Genomic DNA, 21,958 nt, shown 5'->3' on the forward strand with positions numbered 1-21,958 from the left:
ATCACTCCAGGGTTCCCGCCAGGGGAGGTGGGCGTAATTTTTCGCAACCAACTCCGTGATGGTTGTTTATTTCTGCAGCGCAGACTTGATGAGGCCGGTATCCAGTTTATTTAGAGCAGCCACGTGCTCTTCGCCGAGGCCCTTTGCGTAAACAAGTTGTTTAAGGTCCTCTATGTAGCCCATTGCAACAAGTGCGCTTATAGGCGCAGGCTCAGTTTGTCGTCGTCCGCGTCCGATTCTTCGGCATCGCTCTTGCATCGCACTTCATTTACGATGCCCTCGTCCGTGCACGGTTCCGCAGTGTCAGCATCTTAATCGGCACAAACTAAATTGTCCCAGCCAAGGCCGTGGCTCCCCATGTCGCAGCCGATTACTCGCTGCCACAAATCCCCGCCGGACTGACCATCGGAAGCATCAGCCTCGGCTTCAGGTTGTGCGTCCACGAAGCCGGCCTTGCGGAAACAATTCCGCGCGCAAGTGGCTGTCACTTCCGACCAGGCAGCCTTCACCACCTCTACAGCTGAATATAGCGAAACTCGAAGCTGCAAGTTGGATTCCGGGTGGTCAACAGCTATGACCAAGCGCTCCACAACGCGGCGCCTATACCATGCCTTAAAGGTTCGTATTATTCCGAAATCAAGCGGCTGCACTTTCGAAGTGGTATTCGGTGGCAGGAAAAGCAGGGTCCCTGCCGTCAGGGAAGTTTGCACGTGGTACGCAGAGTAGTTATCGATCACGACCGGCACGCGCCTGCCTTGCCACCGCGTGTCACAGTCGAACTCGCTCAGCCACTGCGCGAATAAATCGCGCGTCGTCCAAAACCTTAGCGTTCTGCCTGTAGCGCACGGGCACACAGCTCGTAAAGCAACGCGGCTTCTTCGATTTTCCGTGGACGAAGGGCCCGCGCCGGTCGCTGCCATCCATGTTAGTGCCCAGAAGTGCTGTGCCGCGCACTTTGCTATGCTTTCCTCCAGTGCATGTGTCGCCTTTCATAGCGTGCGTTTTATGCGCCAACATCTGGTAAAATAACGCAGTTTCATCAGCGTTATAGACGTCGCGCTCCGCATAGCTTTAAAACACTTTTTCATTTTTTAAAGCGACGCTGCAACATCTTGGTCACTTGCGGTGCGGACGCCGCCTAGCCGATAATCGACTTAACAACGCCATGCCGCACCTTGAACCGATGTAGCCAGCCATTGCCTGGGCAGACGTCGGAAAAATCCCGATTTGCCCGGTTTGCCTGCGAGGAAGTTCGGGACAGACCGACAGACAGACAGAAAAACTTTATTTCGGTTAATGCCATTCAGGTCGCGCTTGTAGCCGGTGGCATACACTCACCAGCGACCTCCTCAGCCCTGTCGATTAGCCGGACCTGAAGGTCCGGATCGGAGCTGGAGCGCGGCCTCCCAGTGCTCCTCAGTGGTGATTAGTGGGAACGGATCCAGGGGGCATGCCCATATTATGTGAGATAGGGTGGCGTGTTCACCGCACAGGTGGCAGGCTGCAGTTGGGTAGAGACTTGGGTGTACGTGGGTAAGACGGGCTGGGTTGGGGAAAGTGTTCGCTTGTAGCAAACGCCAAATGTGAGCTTTGCGGTTATCTAATTGCTGGTCCGCCGGTGGGTAGATCCGGTGGGAGAGGCGGTAGTGTGTGGTGATATCATTAAATGTGACCAGGCAATCCCTCGCAGACCGCGCCCCGTGATAGGGATAGAGATTAGGCCCTGCCCGGATCGTGAGCCCTCGGGCGTGTTCGTGGGCCGTCTCGTTTCCCTCGAGGCCGGAATGTGCGGGTGCCCAGGTCAAGTGAATTGTCTGGCCTCGGGATATGGGTGGACATTGTCCCAGAATTTTGAGTGCCACTCGCGATAATCGGCCAGTGGCGAAATTTTGAATTGCACTCTTTGAATCAGAAATGATTGTCTTGGGGGTGGGATTCCGTATTAAGGCTAAGGCTATGGCCGCCTCTTCCGCCGTTTCTGGGCGGGTGGCTCGTATAGTTGCCGAGTTGAGAAGTCTTTTAGAGAGGTCCGTTATAGCGACTGCGTATGCATCATGGTGCCTGTATTCTGCTGCGTCCACATAGATGGTATTGGGGTTATTGCTGTGTATTTTGTGGAGTGCTTCAGCCCGTTTTTTTCTCCTGGCTATGTGATGTTTGGGGTGCATGTTGCGTGGCAGTGGTTTTATTATTAGCCTTGCGTGGATGTGTGGTGGTATAGGATAGAGGTGTGTGTAGTTTCGGGAAAGCGACCTGCGCCGGCAGATATGGCCAGAGGCCGTCATTTCGACCCACATCTCGACGCCGGGCGTTCGCTGTAACCAATCGGCAGCGCTCAAAGACGTTCATTGTACGTGGGATTTTATGCCGTTGAAATAAGGTATATTTTGACTCGTCAAGCGGGTTTTTTTCGTTATAAGCGAAAGTTAGTTTTAAGTGGGGCTGTTATATGTGGGCTCGACTGTATATGTATAAACGGCTACGGGGAAACGTCAGATTGCTCGCTCTATCGATAAGAGGACTAAGCTCGTCCGGAGCTCTTCCGCAAGCCAGTCCGGGTGTTCTCTCCGCGTTCATAGGCCTGGCGGGCTTATTCAGTGCTGGCTGGGAGATCGGCGGTGCCACCACGGTGTTTTGTCGGTGCGTTTTTTTCTTGCAGGGAGGAAGGACGGGGCAGTTTCTGACGTGTTCGTTTCTGTTCGGAACAAATTAAAGGGAAAACGAAAAGCGGAATGCCAGCTTCATTCACGATTTGTAAACAAACAAAGCACCGTTTCTCGCAGAAAAAAATATCAACTACCGACGACTGGTGTGATCCCTCAGTTAAAGTAAAAAGTTACGGGGCCTGAAGTGCCCATTTTGGAGGCTGACTAAAGGGGAAAATGTTTATTTTGCAGGCACTTTCACGTTAGTGTGCTCATAATAAACCATTCGCTCGATCGCGTAAAGTTCACACGTAGCAACCCCCGATTAGAAAATTTTGAAGGCAATGTCAGTTTGCGAATCTAAACAAGCTAGGCTCTGTTCATGGGCCAAATTTCCAGTAGCATAACGTCTTACGAAACGTTCTTGGGGTTGGTAGCAGCACGTAGTAAATAGCAAATCTTTTTCGTAAATTCATCTCTTGTTTAAGCCAATGCTCACGAATGCACAGGTGGTTAGCGCAGAACTGATGTGTTTCAGATCACTTGTTTTAGTGTAGTGATACGAATTTTATTGGTCGTGAAATGTAAAACCACTTTACGCAGCATTCACACTGTCATCTTTCGTTAAGCACGGTCACGGTCAAGACCGGAACTATCGGTCTTACCCGGAATCGCCATCCAAATGTCTTTGACACCGATGACTGTTTGCCGAGCGATACGCGCACTCGCCTCACCGTCATCGTTATAATCTTCAGCAAACTTCATCGCGCCCCATTCGAAAATGGGACAGTTATTATCTGCGTCAAACGGTTACAACGTCTGCATGCTGGACTCAGAATTCCCTTTATGCTGAGAAGTATTACTCTCGGATGCCATCCAATAATTTATTTGGCAGAAACACCACGGAGGTGTTGTTTTATGTTGAGCAATCAGGCGTCGTGTCAACACTGAGCAAACCGTGAAGCATAGCACAAAAAATGTGAAGAACGGTATCAACCCTCATATTCCCTCAATATTTATGCGGTTTGGGTTAATCTCCACCGTTCCAGAAACTCCACAAAGTTTCAAAGCAACCTTCATTCAAAGCCCCGATTTTTTTACAGACGAATTCTCAGTACTTACAGCCGTACATTTGAATGATTTCCGCATTTTTGTGGATTTCTAAACTCGCTTATTAAAACTGAGGGGCAAGCAAAAACCCTTATTTCCGTCATTCGTTCTTTCGGACAAAAAGTATCGACGTGTCTGCAAACAGTGGAGTCATGAGTGCTGTAATTGGCAAGTTGCGTATTTTGGAAACCCGCGTGTTTGTGGTAAAATCCCTCAGCACGGTGCGTAATGACAAGGAATTTGACTCTTAGGCGGGTAACAGCAGGGCTCTCGGAGACCTGTAATGACGGACCGGGCGCGTTTCAGCCCTACGAGACGTGAATCGGCGATGCGCACAAGAGGACGTGGCTCGATATTGAAAGGCAAGGATTTGTCTTTCGTTCCGCAATGGAGCTCATTCGCGGCGGAGGAATTCTCACTGCACCGCTTACACAAAGCATCAGCGGTCGGTGATTTGAAGCGTTGAAGTGCAGCCGGTCGCGTTATATGGAAGCTCTTTAGAATAATACGGACCACCTGGGGTTCTTTATTACGCCCCCAAAAATCTCAGTGCGAGAAAGAAGCTTTCGCAGTTCACCGCTGTGATATGCGCTCTGCTCACCCAGTAATCGATACCGCGACCTGGAAATCATCGCTGCATAGCTCGGGCCTTGGCTGAGGGCACCGCGAGTGTGCCGCGCGTCTTTTCGCCGCCAACTTTTATTACCTGCTTCTTTTTTTCCCATTCAGGGCGGAATAAAGTTGGGACGTTAACGATATCGTTTTTATTCTTCACATTCGCTTTTCGTGCTGTTCACTGCAGCTCCTAGCTCATACCTATTTTCTCTTTTTCCGCGACGTATATTCAAATGCGGCGTGATCGGCGTGGCCATGCAGGTAATTTTTGCGCTCCAAGATTTAACACTTGCAGACGCTACGGCGTATGGTAGTAATAGGGGTGCTTGCTTATAGTAAACATGGCAATTATTTGATTTGATGCTTCCATCAGAACTTTACATTTAATTCTATGGATTCCGGGCTGGTCACAGTAGCAATAAAATACCAAACTACGCTTAATCACAATGCAAAAATTTTGAGGACACCTAAGCCCCCCTTATGAGTTGCGCACGAGAAGGCATTATGACCAATTGAATGCCAAAGTGTGCTATGCTGACATCGCAGCCAACTAGAACTGGTGAATTGCCCGCGAGCCTCAGACGGCAGCTGAAATCGCCGCTGGCCAATCCCATTGAGTGGGACGTGCAACAATTCCTGTTGGTTACCCGCCGCGGTGGCTCAGTGGCTAAGGCGTTGCGCTGCTGAGCACGAGGTCGCGGGTTCGATTCCCGGCCACGGCGGCCGCTTTTCTGATGGAGGCGAAAAGCAAAAACGCCCGTGTTTACGAGATTTCGGCGCACGATAAAGATCCCCAGGTGGTCAAAATTAATCCGGAGCCCTCCACTACGGCGCGCCTCATCGCCTGCGTTGCGTCGGCGCGTTAAACCCCACAATAAATCAAATCAATTCCTGTTGGTTATGATGACGTCGGAGCTAAATGGGTAAAAGGCAGTGAACTTCTCGAGGTTGCTGTTGTCGATTTTGGCCAACTCCCTTGAGTGGGTGTGTTGTTATGAATATATTCAGCCTCAACCTGGAGTCACCTCAGTGTTGACCCTTACGACGGGCCGAGTAAAGTCAAACTCCACACGTAGAGGTTCCTGTATCGCATTTCAACGTTTTCTGGGTCGAAGAGCGCAACGTATTCACAATGTCCATCTTTCGTCAGCTAGATCCAATCAGCCGAAGTGGTGTTGGGGATGCGGTCTAAACGCGCATTTAGGAGGCTCTGAATTGCATTCTAATACAGTCCCGAATTCGCCTAATTTTAAGCGATAACTTTAATGACTCATTGATCAAAAAAGCCGATGTGCGGTGTCGGCGTCAGCAAAACTTGTCTCATAGGTTGGGGTTTGTTTTGTTGGCGAAGGAATCCTTCGCTCCGGACCTCCGGAGGACTTGGCTCCAGAACTGGGGAGCCAAGTCCTGTCGTTGCTCCTGTGTCCTATGCCGACATTATGCCGCAAGCGCCTGCCACTGCAACCCTGGCTCATGCCGACGGCATACACTCCAGGCCGATGGCCGCTTTACCGACCTTTTCTGACGCTATCCCACGACGACGCTGATGTCGAAGCCAGATATATGCATTGGAGCCCCATCGTTATCCCGCCTGCCCGCCCTGTACGTCCACCGGAATGTCCTAGTCACCAGTTCACTAATCCTTGGCGGACGCTGGACAATTATCCAATTTGCTTTTCCTCCGGGGTTCCTCAACACGTGGCACGCTACTGCTGCCGCGCCGTAACAACTGGGCGCAACCTTCCCTAGGTCTGCTCCTACGCCTATTCGCAGCTCAGTCGGGAGTGCACCGCTTATTCACCGATGACATCTATGCCGTCCTACAGCAGTGACTTCGCAAGCCACGGATCTCCATCTCCGCAACGGCGCTCGCTGTCTCCCGTGCGTCGTCGTCCTGTACCCCCGGAAACGGAAAACTAGGCACCGCAGCTCCGGAGGCAAGAACTGCGTCGTCGTCGATCTGCCTAAGGCTTACTCACTCTATCTTAATGTTACCAAAGATGGCGCCGAAATCGTAGCCCTTGTCGACACTGTTTACGTCATAGACGCTATTCTCTGCCGCCTTTAGCCGGCTAGTGTACGCACTGCCCGGGTCGTCATTTAAGAAGTCATGTACGCTCTTCAGTTCGCTGTCAGGCCTTCGTGCTCCCACTATGTCATATTGGGGGAGGGGGGACTTTCTTTCTCAACATGAGGCCGTAATCGACTGAGGGCATGCTGAAGTAGAGCTTCTCCCGCTCATTGATTCCTCCGCTGAAAAAACGTCCGCTACTTTTGCTCTAAAACTTATTCTCGAGGACAAGTCAGCATTCCTCCACATTCTGCCGTCTTTGCTCCGTTTTCATGCCCATCTCGGTCCAACGCGATAGTACTCGTTACGCCACCTGACCTGTTTCACAAACGACGTAGTGTTCTGCTTCCCTTCTCCCTGCTTCGCATCCGTAATGGGCAAACTACACTTCTCATTTCTAACCACGGCTCGTGTTTTTGCACCTTTCTACGCGGGCATTCCGTTGGCCACGTCGAGACGGTCAATTCTGTTGTCGGTGTAGATGTGCCGGCTTATTGAACCCCCGTTGAGGTTAGTGGACTCTGCGCTCCTACAGCAGCGGCCTCCCCACCAACTACAGATGTCAACCCCCGTTGAAGTTAGTGGACTGTGCGCTCCTACAGCAGTGACCTCCCCACCATCTGCAGACGTCTCCCTTCACGCCATCCATGCCAAGCTTTCGCCGTCCGAACGAAACCAAGCTCAGTACAGCGTGTTGTTGGGCTAGTTGGGGAATCATTTTGAGGGACGAAAAAACTGCGCGTGAAGGACAAGACAATGAGGAAGGGACCGGACGGGCGCACACTCACAACTAAAAAACGAACATGACTATACACCTTCAATTGGACATGCGCACAAAGCAGCCAGTTTTTTCTCTTTTCTTATCAATGCACCATCCTTTTCAAGAACTCAAATTCACTTCCGTACAACGTAACAGATCCCTCGCTCAAACAATTTTCATAGTTTTTACGAATAAAAAAAGCTTCTACCAACTCGCGGGCGACTCGTTCCCGGCTTCTGCTCAGCCCTTTTGTTTCGTTCAACAGCGGCTGGCATGGCCTGTCCTCATAGGCGAAACAATGGTGTGGAGATGCGACCCTGTTTTGTTTTTCATTGATAGCTAGTGTTCCCCCAAGCCGTTATTGGTACAACGGCAGTCTGGCCCGCTGGCCAATCTGGCCAGTCTGGCGCAATGAACAAACTGTGTAGCATGCTTCTTTAAGCATGCTGTGGCCTTGTTCGATCCTTTGAGGATCTTGGGGCACAAGCTAGCCAACTTGCGGGGGGCAAAAAACACCATGAAGTTATATAGTCCTGTTCGTTTTGTAGCGTGAGCTACACTGGCTGCGCAAGCGCGGCACGTGGCGGCCCGGTCCACTTGATGATCATGAAAGGGGTGGACGGGTGTGGAACCGATGGCTCGTGCGTCGCAGCAACATCGGCGTGCGCCCGCGCAACCAGCTTAGCTCTGGGGCGATTGCTGACGCTGCGCCGGAGCCGCTTGATAAATATACATGTGTCACATAATGCGTATACCGTGTGTGTGTGTCATTGAAGCAGCAGTAAGCATGATAATAAAGGTAATCCTAGACAACCAGGAAGGCTAAGAATAACCAGCTGAACCTTAACTCACGCTCCGTATATCCTGGCATAGCAGAGCTAAGCCACTGCTAATGTTTTTTTTTCAATAAATCTAGTTGTGAGTCTGTGCCCGTCCTGTCCCTTCCTTATTTCCTTGCCCTATATATTGAGTTTTTTTGGCCCTCAAAACGAGACCAACTTCTTGAACTACTGCAACAATTTCGGGCGTCTCGTCTTTTTGTTTATGCCAGACTGGCCTGGGGCGTGCAACCACTGTCGAATACACCATTGATGCCGGGAGTCATGCACCCTTGCAGCAACGTCGCTACCATGTTTTTCCTACTGAATGTCACATAATTGATGAACAAGTCGAAGACATTCCCCAACTTGCTGTGATTCGACCATCCACTAGTCCATGGACGTCGTCGGGAATGATTGTAAAGAATGACGTCTCTATTCGGTTTTAGGGCCGATTACCGACGGCTAAACAAGATAACTTGCAAGGACGTATATTCTTTGCCACGAATTGATGACGCCCTCGATTGTCTGCAAGGCAGATCCCCATAGGCAGGTCCCCATCGCAGGTCCCCATAGCAGAGGCTGATGATGCAAAAACGGCCTTCGTTACTCCTGGTGGCATCTATGAGTATAACGCTTTGCCGTTTGGCCCCTGGAATGCGCCTGCAACCTTCTAGCGGATGATGGAGAGAATTCTCCGTAGACTCAAACGGAAGGCTTGCTTTTGTTACCTGGATGATATTGTGGCTTTTTTTGCAGATTTTTCGACGCATCTTATTCGACTTCAGTACATATTGAAGTATTGAAGTGCTTGACGACCGCCGGACTTCAGCTAAAACTCAAGACGCGTCCTTTTGCTGCCCGAGAACTTACCATCCTTGGCCACGTGTCTACAAAGCTGGTGTCCTACCGGATCCTGCCAAGTTGCGGGCTGTTGCAGAATTCTCGAAGCCGACAATAGTGAATGCCCTTCACAGCTTTATTCGGCTTTCTTCGTACTTTCGACAATTCGTACGCAACTTAGCATCTTTCGCATTCAATATTAGCGTGTGTTGCATATTTTGAGCGTGGGACAGGAAGAGTGGGAAGGAAAACCAAACGATGGTTCTGCGTCTCACATCGCGCCACTGACACAGCTCCTCAGCAAGAAAGGCGGTATCTCGGATGGTCCACGGCTTGTGACGACGCCTTTGCTACACTGCGCCATCTCCTCACATCTCCGCCAAACATGCGCCATTTCGATCGTCACTAACCTACGGAAATTCACACCGATGCGAGCGGAGTAGATTTTGAGGCAATTCTCGATCAACTCAAGGCAGGATATGACGAGTACGTGGTCTCCTACGATCGAGTCGCACGCTGACAAAAGCTGAGACCAACTATTCCCTGACAGAGAGACTACCTGGACATTGTTTTGGCGCTCGCAAAGTTCCGTCCGTCTCTCTACGGCCGCTCTGTCGAAGTTGTTACGGACCACCACTCGCTTTGCTCGTTGTCCTCACTCAGAAATCCGTCGGGTCGCCTAGCACGCTAAGCGTTTTGACTCCAGGAATACGTTAATCGCGTCACCTATCGCTCAGCCCGGAAGCACCACGACGCTGAAGCGTTTTCTCGCTCCCCATTGCCGCATGACAGCGACCGAGTCTCGAGCACCGATTGCTACGTGTCGCCACTGGAGATTCACTCCATGTCATCCGAGCAAACGAAAGACCCTTGGATTTTCTCCATGTTGAACATTGTGACTGGCTCTTCGGTGAACGGAGCATCTCGGACACTACAACCAACGTCGTCGGGGCCGTGAATTCGTCCCGGTTCAGCGCTTCAAGCATTACTTCGAGCCTCTCGCCATTTCGTCTCCCTGATCGCCAGGGTGGCTCTTTCTCCGCTGGGGGCAATTCTAAGAAAGTCTATCTCCAGCGCTATTCACATTCCCTGTAGTCAGCACTGACCATCCGCCTTGAGAGGGTAGGGGTCGCCACACAGGAACACTATCATCGTAGTCAAAAGGCAACAATCAACGGCAGCCGCACCGAGAACGCTGTGAACGGAGAAGCTCGCTTCCCGACTTAGTGCTCCTGGATTTCTAGTCTTCCAGTATAAGAATATAGTCTGCTTACATTACAATTATTTTACAAACGGTATTCATAATGTTGCGCTGCTGAGCACGAGGTCGCGGGTTCGATTCCCGGCCGCGGCGGCCGCTTTTCTGATGGAGGCGAAAAGCAAAAACGCCCGTGTGTACGAGATTTCGGCGCACGTTAAAGATCCCCAGGTGGTCAAAATTAATCCGGAGCCCTCCACTACGGCGCGCCTCATCGCCTGCGTTGCGTCGGCGCGTTAAACCCTACAATCAATCAATCAATCAATCAATTCACAATGAGCGATGAGAGAACCTTGCGGCCTCAGCGATCGTCTAACTCAGTTACGCCGTAGGTGCACAACCTTAGCGAACGACTGCTACATAGCAACGCTCCAGGCAACAAATGTTTTGCGTGCTCTAAACACGGAGGCTCGCTGATCCGTTAGGATCACTAAGTTAAAGGGACAGTGAAGTGATTTGTAAACATCGCGGGATTGCTAGCGTAAATTGTCGGAAGTCGCTAGGCCATGTTACGACCCCACTCGCTGCGTTTACGCGTATTCAATAGAACAATCCGTTCATAAATGCTGTCCTCCTCTCTGCACCCTCCTTGTCGATTTCCTATGACCTTTCGTATAACGTCAAAACAATAAGGCTTGGATTGACTATGGTACTGCACGGCTCGCCGACCCTCCGACAGAATCAGTCGGCCGGCAGCCGGCGGGTCATCGCAATTCGTTCGCTCAGTTTAAACTAGGCCACGACACGTTTGTGCCTCGAAGAATGTGCCATTTGTTTGTTAGCTTGTAGACTGCCCACAAGCGTTCGTGCGACGCTTCGCTGACTGGTGCGCCAATAGAAAAATCTAAGACCAAATGAAGGCGGGAGAAGAGTCAGCGAAGTTAATACAGGTACTAAGAAATTAAAATCAACCGATACTTCGATCCTGCAGCGTAAAACCAAGGTGCGGGAAGCACTTTTTGCGCTAGGGGAACGAGTGCAGCGGTGAGCAGCAGAACTACCCATCTGCGAACGCTTTTCTGCCTTAGGAATGTAGTCACTCGAAGTTAGATATTTGTTGAAATATGGGGGACGCTTACTGCGTGAGGGCTATTCAAGAAATAGTCATCTAAGCTGCTTGGAATGTTCAAACTAAATAAATATGTAAACTGGCTATACTATACATACTTCATAATTCCGCCCCTGGCATTGCCGGCTTATGACCGGGTGGTCTGGAGCACTAGGCATATTGTTTTGCAATTCGAAACGAAGCGAGAGCCCATTATCTCACCATTTCAACTACGAGCCCACGCGGAGACGGGGGAGACAGACTGTGCGCTCACCGAGCGCATCTGCGGGTTTACGCCCTGCGTTCTTGCTGAATGCCATGCGATAGCATCAAGCTCCGCCCACAGCACGTGTAGAGCTTTGCGCATGCTCTAGGGGTTATAAATATTAAAGGAAGCTCACACCAACCCATTGCATCTCACTTCTCCGTCTCTGCCACCGAACTCGTCTCCTCCGTCGTCTGCGGCAGAAATCGGGGAGAAGTGAGATCCTTCAACACCGGGTTGAAGCTGCCTTTAATTTTATAAAAAAAGAGTTTCATGTGGTTCACTAATACAACTAAACCAACCACCGTTCATGAATCATGCATTGATTTAACCTTAGCAAATAATATCTCTTTGAAGTAATAAAGGGTGTGGTTAAGTGCATTCCACTTGTCCCTGGTTTCAGTCTTTGTAGAGCCACGTGCGTGAATTCAAGTGACGTCGCTCGGGTAATCGTTGTGGCTGTCGTTTACAGCTTCCCTTTCCAACCACCTTCACATGGTGAATGGGCGATTATTTTTTTATCGGCAATTATTCGTGCACTCTGTCAGTTGAGATCCCTAGAGTGCCAGCAATTTTGCGCGATGGTATAAGGGGGTCATCTGTAAATATTCTACGAACTGTTTCCCAGTTTCTGAAATGGTGACCTCAATTTGGCGTCGAATACGTCTTTCGTGATCAATAATTTTTTTCTAAACTTTGTGGAGCCAAAATTTAAGTTATCACTACTGCCGCATAGTTCCGGTGAGCTTTACCTAACTCGGCTTGGAACTAAGCACCCGACCACTGCTTTAAAACAATTTTTATCACTGTTCAGACTTTCTATCTTTACATTTTCATCAGAGGCGCTGACGAGCCCGCTTCAAATGTAGCGAGCGAGAAGAAAATAATGCCACGCTTATCGATATTATATCCCTGCGCTGCTGTTCTGCTGCTGTTGTCACGTTCCTGAAGGGTCACAATCCAGGGGAGTGTATGGCATTTAGCGTTGATGTTCAGGAGCTGTTTTACTCCCTCCCCCATACAAGACGGATGCAGTTTGTAGAAAGCTGTATTGTGGATGACAATAACGAGGTGGTCTTTAGGAATTAGAGTGGAGTTTCTATTGAGGCTTTCATGGAGCTGCTGGCATTTTACTTGAGCTCAACATACGTGCTTGAGGAAGGACAATTATTTTTCCAGAAGTCGGGCGTATGCCTTGGGGCAAGTGTTGCACCGGTGCGAAGTGATATCTTTTTGAGTACCTTGGAGAGGAGTCTTCACCGCAAACTCGGAGGGTTGCATAAAAAAGTTACCGCTATGTGTATGATTAGCTCATCTTTACTCATAAGGAGGGATTTGAAGATAGCAGGCAAAAAATCTTGGATGTCTTTGAAAAAAACAGGTGTGGTTTGTTTACGTCCGAAGTTCCAGTGAATACACAATTACAGTACCTGGATTTAAAACTTTGTTTTCTACCCGGGGATGTCTCTTGGACCTATACGCCTCGCACATGCAAACCATTGTTAGAGTATAGCTCGGGGCACTCGAAGTTAGTTAAGTCGTGCCTGCAATCGGCCCTGGAAAAGTTCTGCTTCCACACAGTTTCTGAAAGCTTTGTTTTGCAAACGCAGAGGCTTGAAGCGGCGCGTTACCCTGACAGGGAACTGGTAGCCGTCAGTCAGTTGCTAAAGAAATGGGTGAAAACTAAGGGAGAACCAGTGGAAAGGGGCGAAGATGAAGGTAAACGAAAAAAGTACGCGGTAATCTCTTATGTACACCAGTTATCCCATGGGTTAAGGAGTGTCGCGGGCAGGTATGGTGTTACTGCGGTATTCTCAGCCCCGAATAAACTTTCTCGTTTCTGCCCCGCAATTGAGAAAAAAAGCGAAGGCGCAAAACCGTATGTGGGGTGGGTGCCAGGTGAACCACAACGTGTCTTTTGTACAGTGCCGGCTGGGGGTTGTCTATTGCCTACCCTTATCATGTGGTTCGATGTATGTGGGCCAGACTGGCCGTTGCCTCAACACGCGCCTGCGCGAGCACAGGAAAAAACTAGACTGATAAGGGTTCTCATCTATGAGCGCACTGTGGCAAGTGCATATGCAACCCATGCTTTGAAGATACAGAGGTGTTGTACCAACGCAAAGATCGGTTCGCCCGCGAGGTTGCGGAGGCGTTTCATATTATGAAAAACAGCAGATGCATTAGAAAACCCACTATCAGACTTGCTGATAGGGAGGTTGACTTTCTAGCCAGGGCAGTGTGATTGTGCACGAACACGTGCAGCTTGTGTTTCTTTTTTTTTGTTTTTTTTTTGCTATCAGTATGCGCAAATAAACTGGCTATTTTTTAATCTTCGTAAGTTTATATATGTCTTTTCCTGCGGATTAAAATAATCAGTTGCTAGTCAGCGCGTGTCCTGCCTCCCTTCTTTTTCTAGTTCGTTGCCTTTGCGCTGTTTTTTTTTTTTCATCATGAATAAGTACCAAGTAGCCCAATTAACAGTCATTCTGCATTCTTCTTGAAGCCGTTGCCCCTTTCTCCCCCTGAACATGTATGATTTCGCGGTGCACTTTTTGTTACTCGGGGCGTCCAATAACATCTACGTAGGTGCACACGCTGTCACAGGCTTCGTCTCCGAAGTGGCTGCACAGGATGCAGTTTGGGGAGTTCTTTCGAACATAACCCCTCCTACAGAAACGTAGGCAAACAAGTAAGTTTCCAGGTGCAATTACGAGCACAGAGCCCCCTAACGCCTTGAACAGTGGTGGCACACCCGTCGTTACACCATTATGAATCGTAAAACACACCACCCTCGTAGTTGATTTATATGATTTGAAATCCGCCGCCGCCCAAACGTATTGACGCAAATCCTTGACGTCACCGAAGTCGGTCGAGGTTCTGGTCAAAGTATCGTCCGAGGCACTACAGAGAAATAAATGAGCTTTCATTTGCACTTCTTGATGGGTGGTGTCAACAATGGCGCAAAAACGGCCTTTGAGCGGAGTTCCTCCTGTAGTAATCAGCAGCGGTCTCGCTTCCTCGGTGCGGTACTTACTGAGCCAAGCGTTGCTTTTTTTTTTGGTCTAACCAGATACCACCTATGTCCTTGAAACCGCCAAAATCGTGAAGTGGCGTCGGAAACTCCTCCATCTGCTGAGGCCTTCCGCCCAGGTCAACGTGTAAAATCGATCAGGTCTTCATTATATCCCCTGACAGCATCGTCAGCAGTAAACACGTGTAGGCCGAATGATCACAAGACGACCGCTCACCGCGGCTGAACATACTCGCATACGCCTGTAAGTTAGAAGCAGACATCACCCCTTCCGTTCGCAGCGTAGGTTTTAAATGGAATGCACGCCGCGACAGGTCGATGCAGTTCTAAGAGACAAAAGGCGGACGTTAGAATGGGTTGTAGAGTTTGGCTTAGAAACGTGTGCTGAAGAGATGTACTGAGGCCCACACGAGTAAGTTGAGTATGATAATGGTAAAAGTAGGAATTAAGTCAGCAGAAAATAGGTTTTGAATAAATGTCTTCTTTCCTTGGCGGAAAAAGTAGCGCCATCTCGGGCATCCACTGAAAGCTGCCATCGTACTAAGCTTCTCGAACAGATGGTGCGGGGGCACTATCACCTAAAATGCGATGCGATGCGATCAGGGGTGTGCGCCAACTGCCGTTGGGCCTAACGTCACGACGCTTTAAACCCCAACTGCACTCAAATTTTCGACAACGTAAAAATAATGTCATTTAATAGTGCCCATACAAGGAGTGCGAAGTCAAAATAGTGTGTTTCAAACATGAATGCGCACGACGCAAACGGCTCGTAAAGATGGGCGTTTTCGGAAACAAACAAAAAAAAAAGGCGGCCATTAAGGCGGCCGGACGTGACATGGGTGATGGAACGGACGCGGGTGCGCCAGTACTGGCGGCCGCTAGCAGCAGCCTCCAAATGCGCCTAGTAGCGTCGGGTTTAGCATCGTTATTTCCACAGAACTTCCACTAACGTTTGCCAGGGCTATTGGAGTTAGGCGCCATTCCGACATCGCTTTTCTATCAACAGAGATGAAACAGACCGTCGCACAGTTATTTTTTCATCAGAATAACTACCAAAGAAGTAATCCTTGACATCGCGAGTAAAAAAGCGGGTGTATATATGCAATGCTACTTCCTCGTACGATGTCAAAAAGCAGCTTTAATTAGCAGGCGCTTCGGCTGTCATGTTGCTCTTTTTGAAGGGAACAAAGCGCGAACAGGCGGAGATCAACCAATAACTATTTTTACTGTGTCATTATGTGCAAACAGAAATGCTAATATCGGCCTAGTTGCACACCGAGGATCAAATGGTTAAATTGGTTTGAATTAAACCGTATCTCAGCTTTCAAAGCTAGATGATGCACTAAAGCACGAGATAAGTTACCTATCTACACTTTATAAATAGAAGTTACCAATCTAACACCCTACATAAGTAAACACTTTATTTCGAGATTGAAAAAAAAAGTAGTTTACCGTTTAGGAGAGGAGCAGTTTCGTTAGCTTTCGCACTTCGCGGAGACGATAGCCGATCTTTTTGCGGACGTGTTTGTTACCACGAGAAAGGCTGATTTTGTTGCACAGATGTTTATAGCCGCGCTTAGGACAACTCTAGGTAGGTCGTCAAACTTTTCGAGAGGTCAAAGGGGTAGTGGTGGCGTTGGGCCAATACAGCACATTTTGGACGTGGAAATACAAGTGGTCAAGAATTTCTGTGAACGATGCAATAGTATTGATAGATGTACAGAGAAGTACGCGTTTCGCGATGTTTTTGGAGTACAAATATTATTTTGCAGTAACAATAGTTTTGGTAGCTCAAGAACCATCACAAGCGTGCGTATAGTTCGTTGGTTTCTAATCATTTTTACTCCATTAAAAAATGGCGATATTTCTACGTACGCGGTTGGTTTTAAATAAGTGATGACGGTGGCGGTACAGCGGGGTGGTGTAGCAGAGAAATCCTCAGAAAACGCATCCCTGCGCCTGGTAAAGCGCCGTGCAACGCGTGCTCCTCAGGTCATTTTCCTCTTCTCCGTCACAGCCCACTCGGAACTTGTTTCGGCGGCTCTCTGCCAAGTGTACACGTCGTATTTTGCGAACTACATTGAATAACAGAACTTAGTGTGTTCTTTGCTTACGAGGTTTATGTTTTCTTCATGATGATTTAAAGTGCAGAAACTGCTTATTTGGAGCAAAGTTGGGCAAATAAAAGTTGTATTATGCGTGCAGTTGACCTTTAAGCTCCAACGTCGTCAAGTGGTACCTTTACCTTGACGTACAATCAGTTTGAGGTTGCTTATAACCTCGCACGGTTCAAGATTACCGCAACCTAACGTGCTTGCCGTTACCTTACGGCTATAAGCTTGAGCGTGGCTTATAAATAGACTTATATATAGACGGCTTATTTATAGACGTGGCTTATATATAGACGGCGACCGCTCGGCACTCGTCGTTACTGCAATTCTAGATAAAAGGCGACCAAACAGCGTTGCATAATCGTAGGTATGGGAGGTAATATGTATGCAACTATCTGCAGCCGCACTTTCTCTTGCCGGTCAGCAAATGGTCCATAATTTTCGTTGTCTTTCTCGTGCGTAGAAAAAGAACGAGTGGTTCTTTCCACATCAATTGACATGCACACGAGCTTTCAAAGTAACTGAGAAATTAAAGCAAATACAATGATAGCATACACAAAATCTGCACAACAAAAGCGTGTTACAAGTGGCTTCAACCCACACAAGATGTAGTATGCGTGAACTTACAAACACATTTTTGGGTCCACACCTACTCGCACGTCACTTTCCAATTTCGGCCGACGCACAAAACCCGTTGTACCTGAGGACTGCGTGTCCCGGTCGCCGTGGATATATTAGAACCCACATCCTGCCATGCTGCAGAGCACAAAGGCAATCGTAGATGGTGTAGGTGGTGAAGCGAGCTGTCATAACAACGACGGTTGTCTGCCGTCCGCCGCTCTACCACCGCTTCCGTGCTTCGAGGTACTCCCACGAATCGCCGACGTTTCAGCGCTGGCCAGTGCAGGGAACAGTATTTTAGCGGACTATACTGGTAGCGAGTAGGCCCTCTACGCACCGAGCGGCGCAAAGCCGGAATCGGTTGATTGATTGATTGTGGGGTTTAACGCGCCGACGCAACGCAGGCGATATGAGGCGCGCCGTAGTGGAGGGCTCCGGATTAATTTTGACCACCTGGGGATCGTTAACGTGCGATGAAATCCCGTACACACGGGCATTTTTGCTTTTCGCCTCCATCAGAAAAGCGGCAGCCGCGACCGGGAATCGAACCCGCGACCTCGTGCTCAGCAGCGCAACGCAAGCCGGAATCGGCAGACGGCGGGTTGCTGGGAAAAGCTCGTCGGTAGGGGGTGCGTACCTTTACATCACTGATGCTTTCTCAGTGAGCTGTTTTCTCGACGCCTGTTTATCACCAAAACGGCCGTGATAAAGCTGTACTACGCCTTTGTAGTACAGTGAATTGGGCGAGTTGGTATTGATCCATAATATAACTGCACAGTAACACAATGGCACAGAAAGAGGCGCCGCGTCCTGTATTATTTGTGCCTCTTTCTGTATCGTCGTGTTACTGCGCAGTTATATTAAGCCTTAGTGTTGCACCCGAAGAAATAGCTTGGTTTGGTCGTTCCTAGTGGCTAAACTGAACGTTTTTCTTTAAACTCTGATAGACTATGCTGCCTTCTAGCTCATGATGGTACTTCATTTACAGCGACGGCCCTTAGGCGTACCTTAATTTTACAAGCACGGAGACTGCAAGATCCGCAATTGCTTCTGAGCCTGCCCCAGTACCCGCTACTGAGCAATAAAATTGTTTTAATGGAAAATCGGTATGGGCTTCAGGAATATAAAAAATCCTATTGTTGTTTGTGGTCCACAGCAGAGGGTTACAGAAATGGCGGATGGCCGAAATGGTAAATAAACACTTACCAAAATTACGAGGCTACGCAAGCACCGCTTATGATGTAGTGAGTGCGACTGCATTTCTGGTGGAGTTGTTTGATTGTAGGGTCTAACGCGCCGACACAACGCAGGCGATGAGGCGCGCCGTAGTGGAAGTCTTCGGATTAATTTTGACCCCCTGGGGATCTTTAACGTGCGCCAAAATCCCGTATCCACGGGCTTTTTTGCTTTTCGCCTCTATCAGAAAAGCGGCCGCCGCGGCCGGGAATCGAACCCACGACCTCGGGCTCAGCAGCCCAACGCCTTAGCCACTGAGCCACCGCGGGGGGGGGGGGGGGGGGGGGTCTTCTGGTGAGTTTTCTAACATAGTGTCTAACTATCAGAGTCATTGTTTTACTTTCGCACCTTTCTAGTATCCACTGCAGACACACTTTTGTCACACTCATTTTCTTCACTTAGACTATAGGCTATCCTTGTGCGATAACGTTTACTCTGTTGAATTCAATTTGCTCGTATTTGCCTTCCTCGCACGCCATCTGTTTTGACAACGGAGTATGCTCGCAGGTTTAGTGCAGGTTGTATTGCGGTGCGCCAAACAAAGGGGACATCTTGTGGAAACGCACTTGGTCACTAGCTAATAACTACTTCCATGCTTAGCCTGCTCAAAATTGCTCATGAAGGCGTACTAGGTGCCTGTAGAATACGTTTCAAATTCGAAAGAGATAACGCTTTTGAGTTCACCTTTTGTCAGCCATAGCAGTGGATGCGCTGCGCTTTTGGGAATGTGTGCGCATCTCGCATTCCGGTGGGCCATGGTTGGATTCCCAGATCCAAATTTTCCCTATTTTCTTTTTAACTGGATAACTTTCTATAGCAGCTTCTCTGATATATATGGCGCTATCCCCAGCATTATTTCACCTGTTCTTTTTTGCTTTGTTTTTAGAGCCATCGGCCATGTTGATTTCCATCTGTCGGATAATTCATGTGCAACCTCTCGGCCACGACGCCACCAGTGCTTTCGCATAAAAAACTGGTACATATCTGTGCGGTAGAAACTCAAACTCGCGCCTGCGGGGTTCCAAGACAAGCACGTTTCGCAGATCTCATGGCGGCTCCCCTGTTTGGGTAAATAAACATGTACCTAGTGCGTACGCCATGGTCACTTGATGGTGTACCTATATACGGGGAGGCCGTGGACGAAAAGGACCGCCGGTCGTGGGTAAGTAGTGGCGTCAAATGCTGCCAGTTTACCTGTTGAAGTAATTGTCGCCGGGTCTTGTGATGAAAAGGGCTTCCACGTCGAATGTACGGCCAGTTTCTTTAGCGGCTTAAGGCGTGGCCCGCCACGCAAATACGCCAGCGAGGCCGGAGCCCCGAAAGCGAAGAATGCCCCATGGGGAGCCAAAAGGCGAAGAAAGGTACGCGAAGAAAAAGATGCAGGCTTGATGAAGCTGTAAACAAGTCTTTCATGAGTAACTCTAGGGGAGCCATAATGATTTCAATCTGAAGCTACACGAGCAGGCTTAAGTCCCGCGAGGAATTTATCAACTTTACCAAGCAGCGATCTTAACGAAATCGTGTTTTTTTTAATCTGTTTCATTACGATAAAACTGATAAATGTAATTTTGGTGTTAATTTTTTCACATAAACATTATTACTTTCGGCCTGACCGAGAAGCTACAAATTGCCTTTTCCTTCATCTTATCGAAGCGAAAGATGAAAGTTTGGCGAGGGTGTGTCATGTTCAAGGTGAAAAACACAGCGGGAGACAACAGAGGAGACAACTCAGAGGAGACAACACTAAGGCAACCCAACCAATCACAATATTTCAGGTATGACCGCTTATATTACAGCCGTGCTTAGAAATCCCTCCTTCCAGGGAGCAAACACATACTGTATTAAAAATGAAAAGGGATCCTGCGAGGGAAATAAACTGGCCGACTAACAAACCCACTTTTCAACCGAGTGAAGCCCAGAACACGTACAAATAAACCCGCGTTGGCCGATGGCTGCGGCTAGTTTCTGCGCAGCGTACTCGAATGCCAAGACTTTGGCGGGGGCGTCTCAATGGGTTGGAATTCCCGGGTGGCGGCTTCGTTGGTGGGCCATTCTTGTGCCGCAGCAGTTTGAGAATTCCGCGCGCAACCTTAACTCATTTCAATGCAGGCAAGCCTCAGCCGATCCTGCGTTGGAGTCTCTCGCTTTCCGCTGGGTCGCATTCGACGCCTCTCGAGGCCACCGAAGGCTCGATGGCCGGCCGGGATGGCGTCACGAGGAGCTGGGCCACGTTGGACAAGCTTCAAAGGTGGCACCACGGGGCCCGACTCACATGCCTGGCTTCGAACTCGGAACTTGTGTCCTCTCCCAGCTCCTCCCTTCGCCTGCAGCTCGAACGTGAGTGGAAAGCCTCGTGGGCGTGCTTGTACCGGCAATGGAAGCAACACTCGTTGCAAACCTTTCCCTGGGAATTCAAAGGTACCGCAACAAGGGGAAAGTGCACGCAGGAATGCATGAGGGGCAAGAAAGAAAGAAACTAAAACATGGCATCATAATATCTGAACATGAGTATATTTTACTGCCGTGTTGCTTGACCAGAAATTACGACATCGAAGCGAAGGTAAGACATGTCGGTGGGTTTAAAGGGTTTTATATTGCGTGTAAAATATTTGCTTATGCTATACTCTGGGCTAATCCTGTGGTTTAGCTTCTCCGCTACGCGCTCAATAGGGCACTGCATGCCACAAGCAAAGAGAGTCCGGCAAACCATGGCAACGTACATACAAATTGACTTGAAAATGGGATCTGCGATATGACACTACGCTTTGTAGGACGTCATTCTGACATTGCGTAATGCCACAGCGCCGAGTGAACTTTGAAGTCGATGTGCCCGACATGGTAATTTTCCGAGATTTTATTGTTGGCTGCATGGATTGGTCTACTGAGTAAGTATACATATAACTGGATCTGAAGCACAGGATTATATTCGAGTGTACCTCGCCTCAAGCAAATGCTTATTATGCCGACATTTATCACTCACTATTTTACGGATAATTTTTTATAAATACTGCTGAAACAATGAATGAGCGATTATTTTTAATCATGGATGACATTTTGAGGCTATAGCCCCTCAGGTCAGCGGCGGTCAGCTTACACCTCGTTCTGCAAGGCCAGCCATACCGCTATAAACTTGAGAAAGTTGAACTGCTACCTTAAACAGGGTTGCCAGTTTATGCATACCAACTTATATTCATTCCGGTCCTATCTTTATTCGTAAACCAATTGCTACATATTATTGCATCCTAGTAACATTTGTTATTCAAGAGGTTAAAATAATTATTACAGATGGCAAGTTCACGGAAATGCAGACTACTCGTCCTCTCTGTACACTATTTTCGGACCCAGAAAATGTTCTCACACTCCATGTTCTTTTGCAAATTCCTCGAAGTAAATAGTCTCGCTCCAAAGCACTGACATTAGCTAAAGTAGTGCCAGTTACAGCAAAGTTCTCACCGGTGGCACATCCTGCAGTCGTAGCGATAGTGGCCCGTTGCTACATAAAAGCAGATCCCCCCACTGAATC

The 21,958-nt window shown here is 48.8% G+C and overlaps 1 protein-coding gene across 1 annotated transcript in view; it reads left to right on the plus strand.

The window, feature by feature from the left end:
• Nucleotides 1-21,958, plus strand: part of LOC144149659 (protein turtle homolog A-like) — a 721,048-nt gene that overhangs the window by 513,124 nt on the left and 185,966 nt on the right. Inside the window, exon 4 of the mRNA XM_077681324.1 lies at nt 20,545-20,772. Within this exon, the coding sequence (XP_077537450.1) occupies nt 20,545-20,772 (228 nt within the window). The remainder of the gene's footprint in view (nt 1-20,544; nt 20,773-21,958) is intronic.

This window comes from Haemaphysalis longicornis, unplaced genomic scaffold (assembly GCF_048455015.1).
Source record: "Haemaphysalis longicornis isolate Haplotype H1 unplaced genomic scaffold, Haemaphysalis longicornis Haplotype H1 scaffold_1, whole genome shotgun sequence".
NCBI lineage: Eukaryota > Metazoa > Arthropoda > Arachnida > Ixodida > Ixodidae > Haemaphysalis > Haemaphysalis longicornis.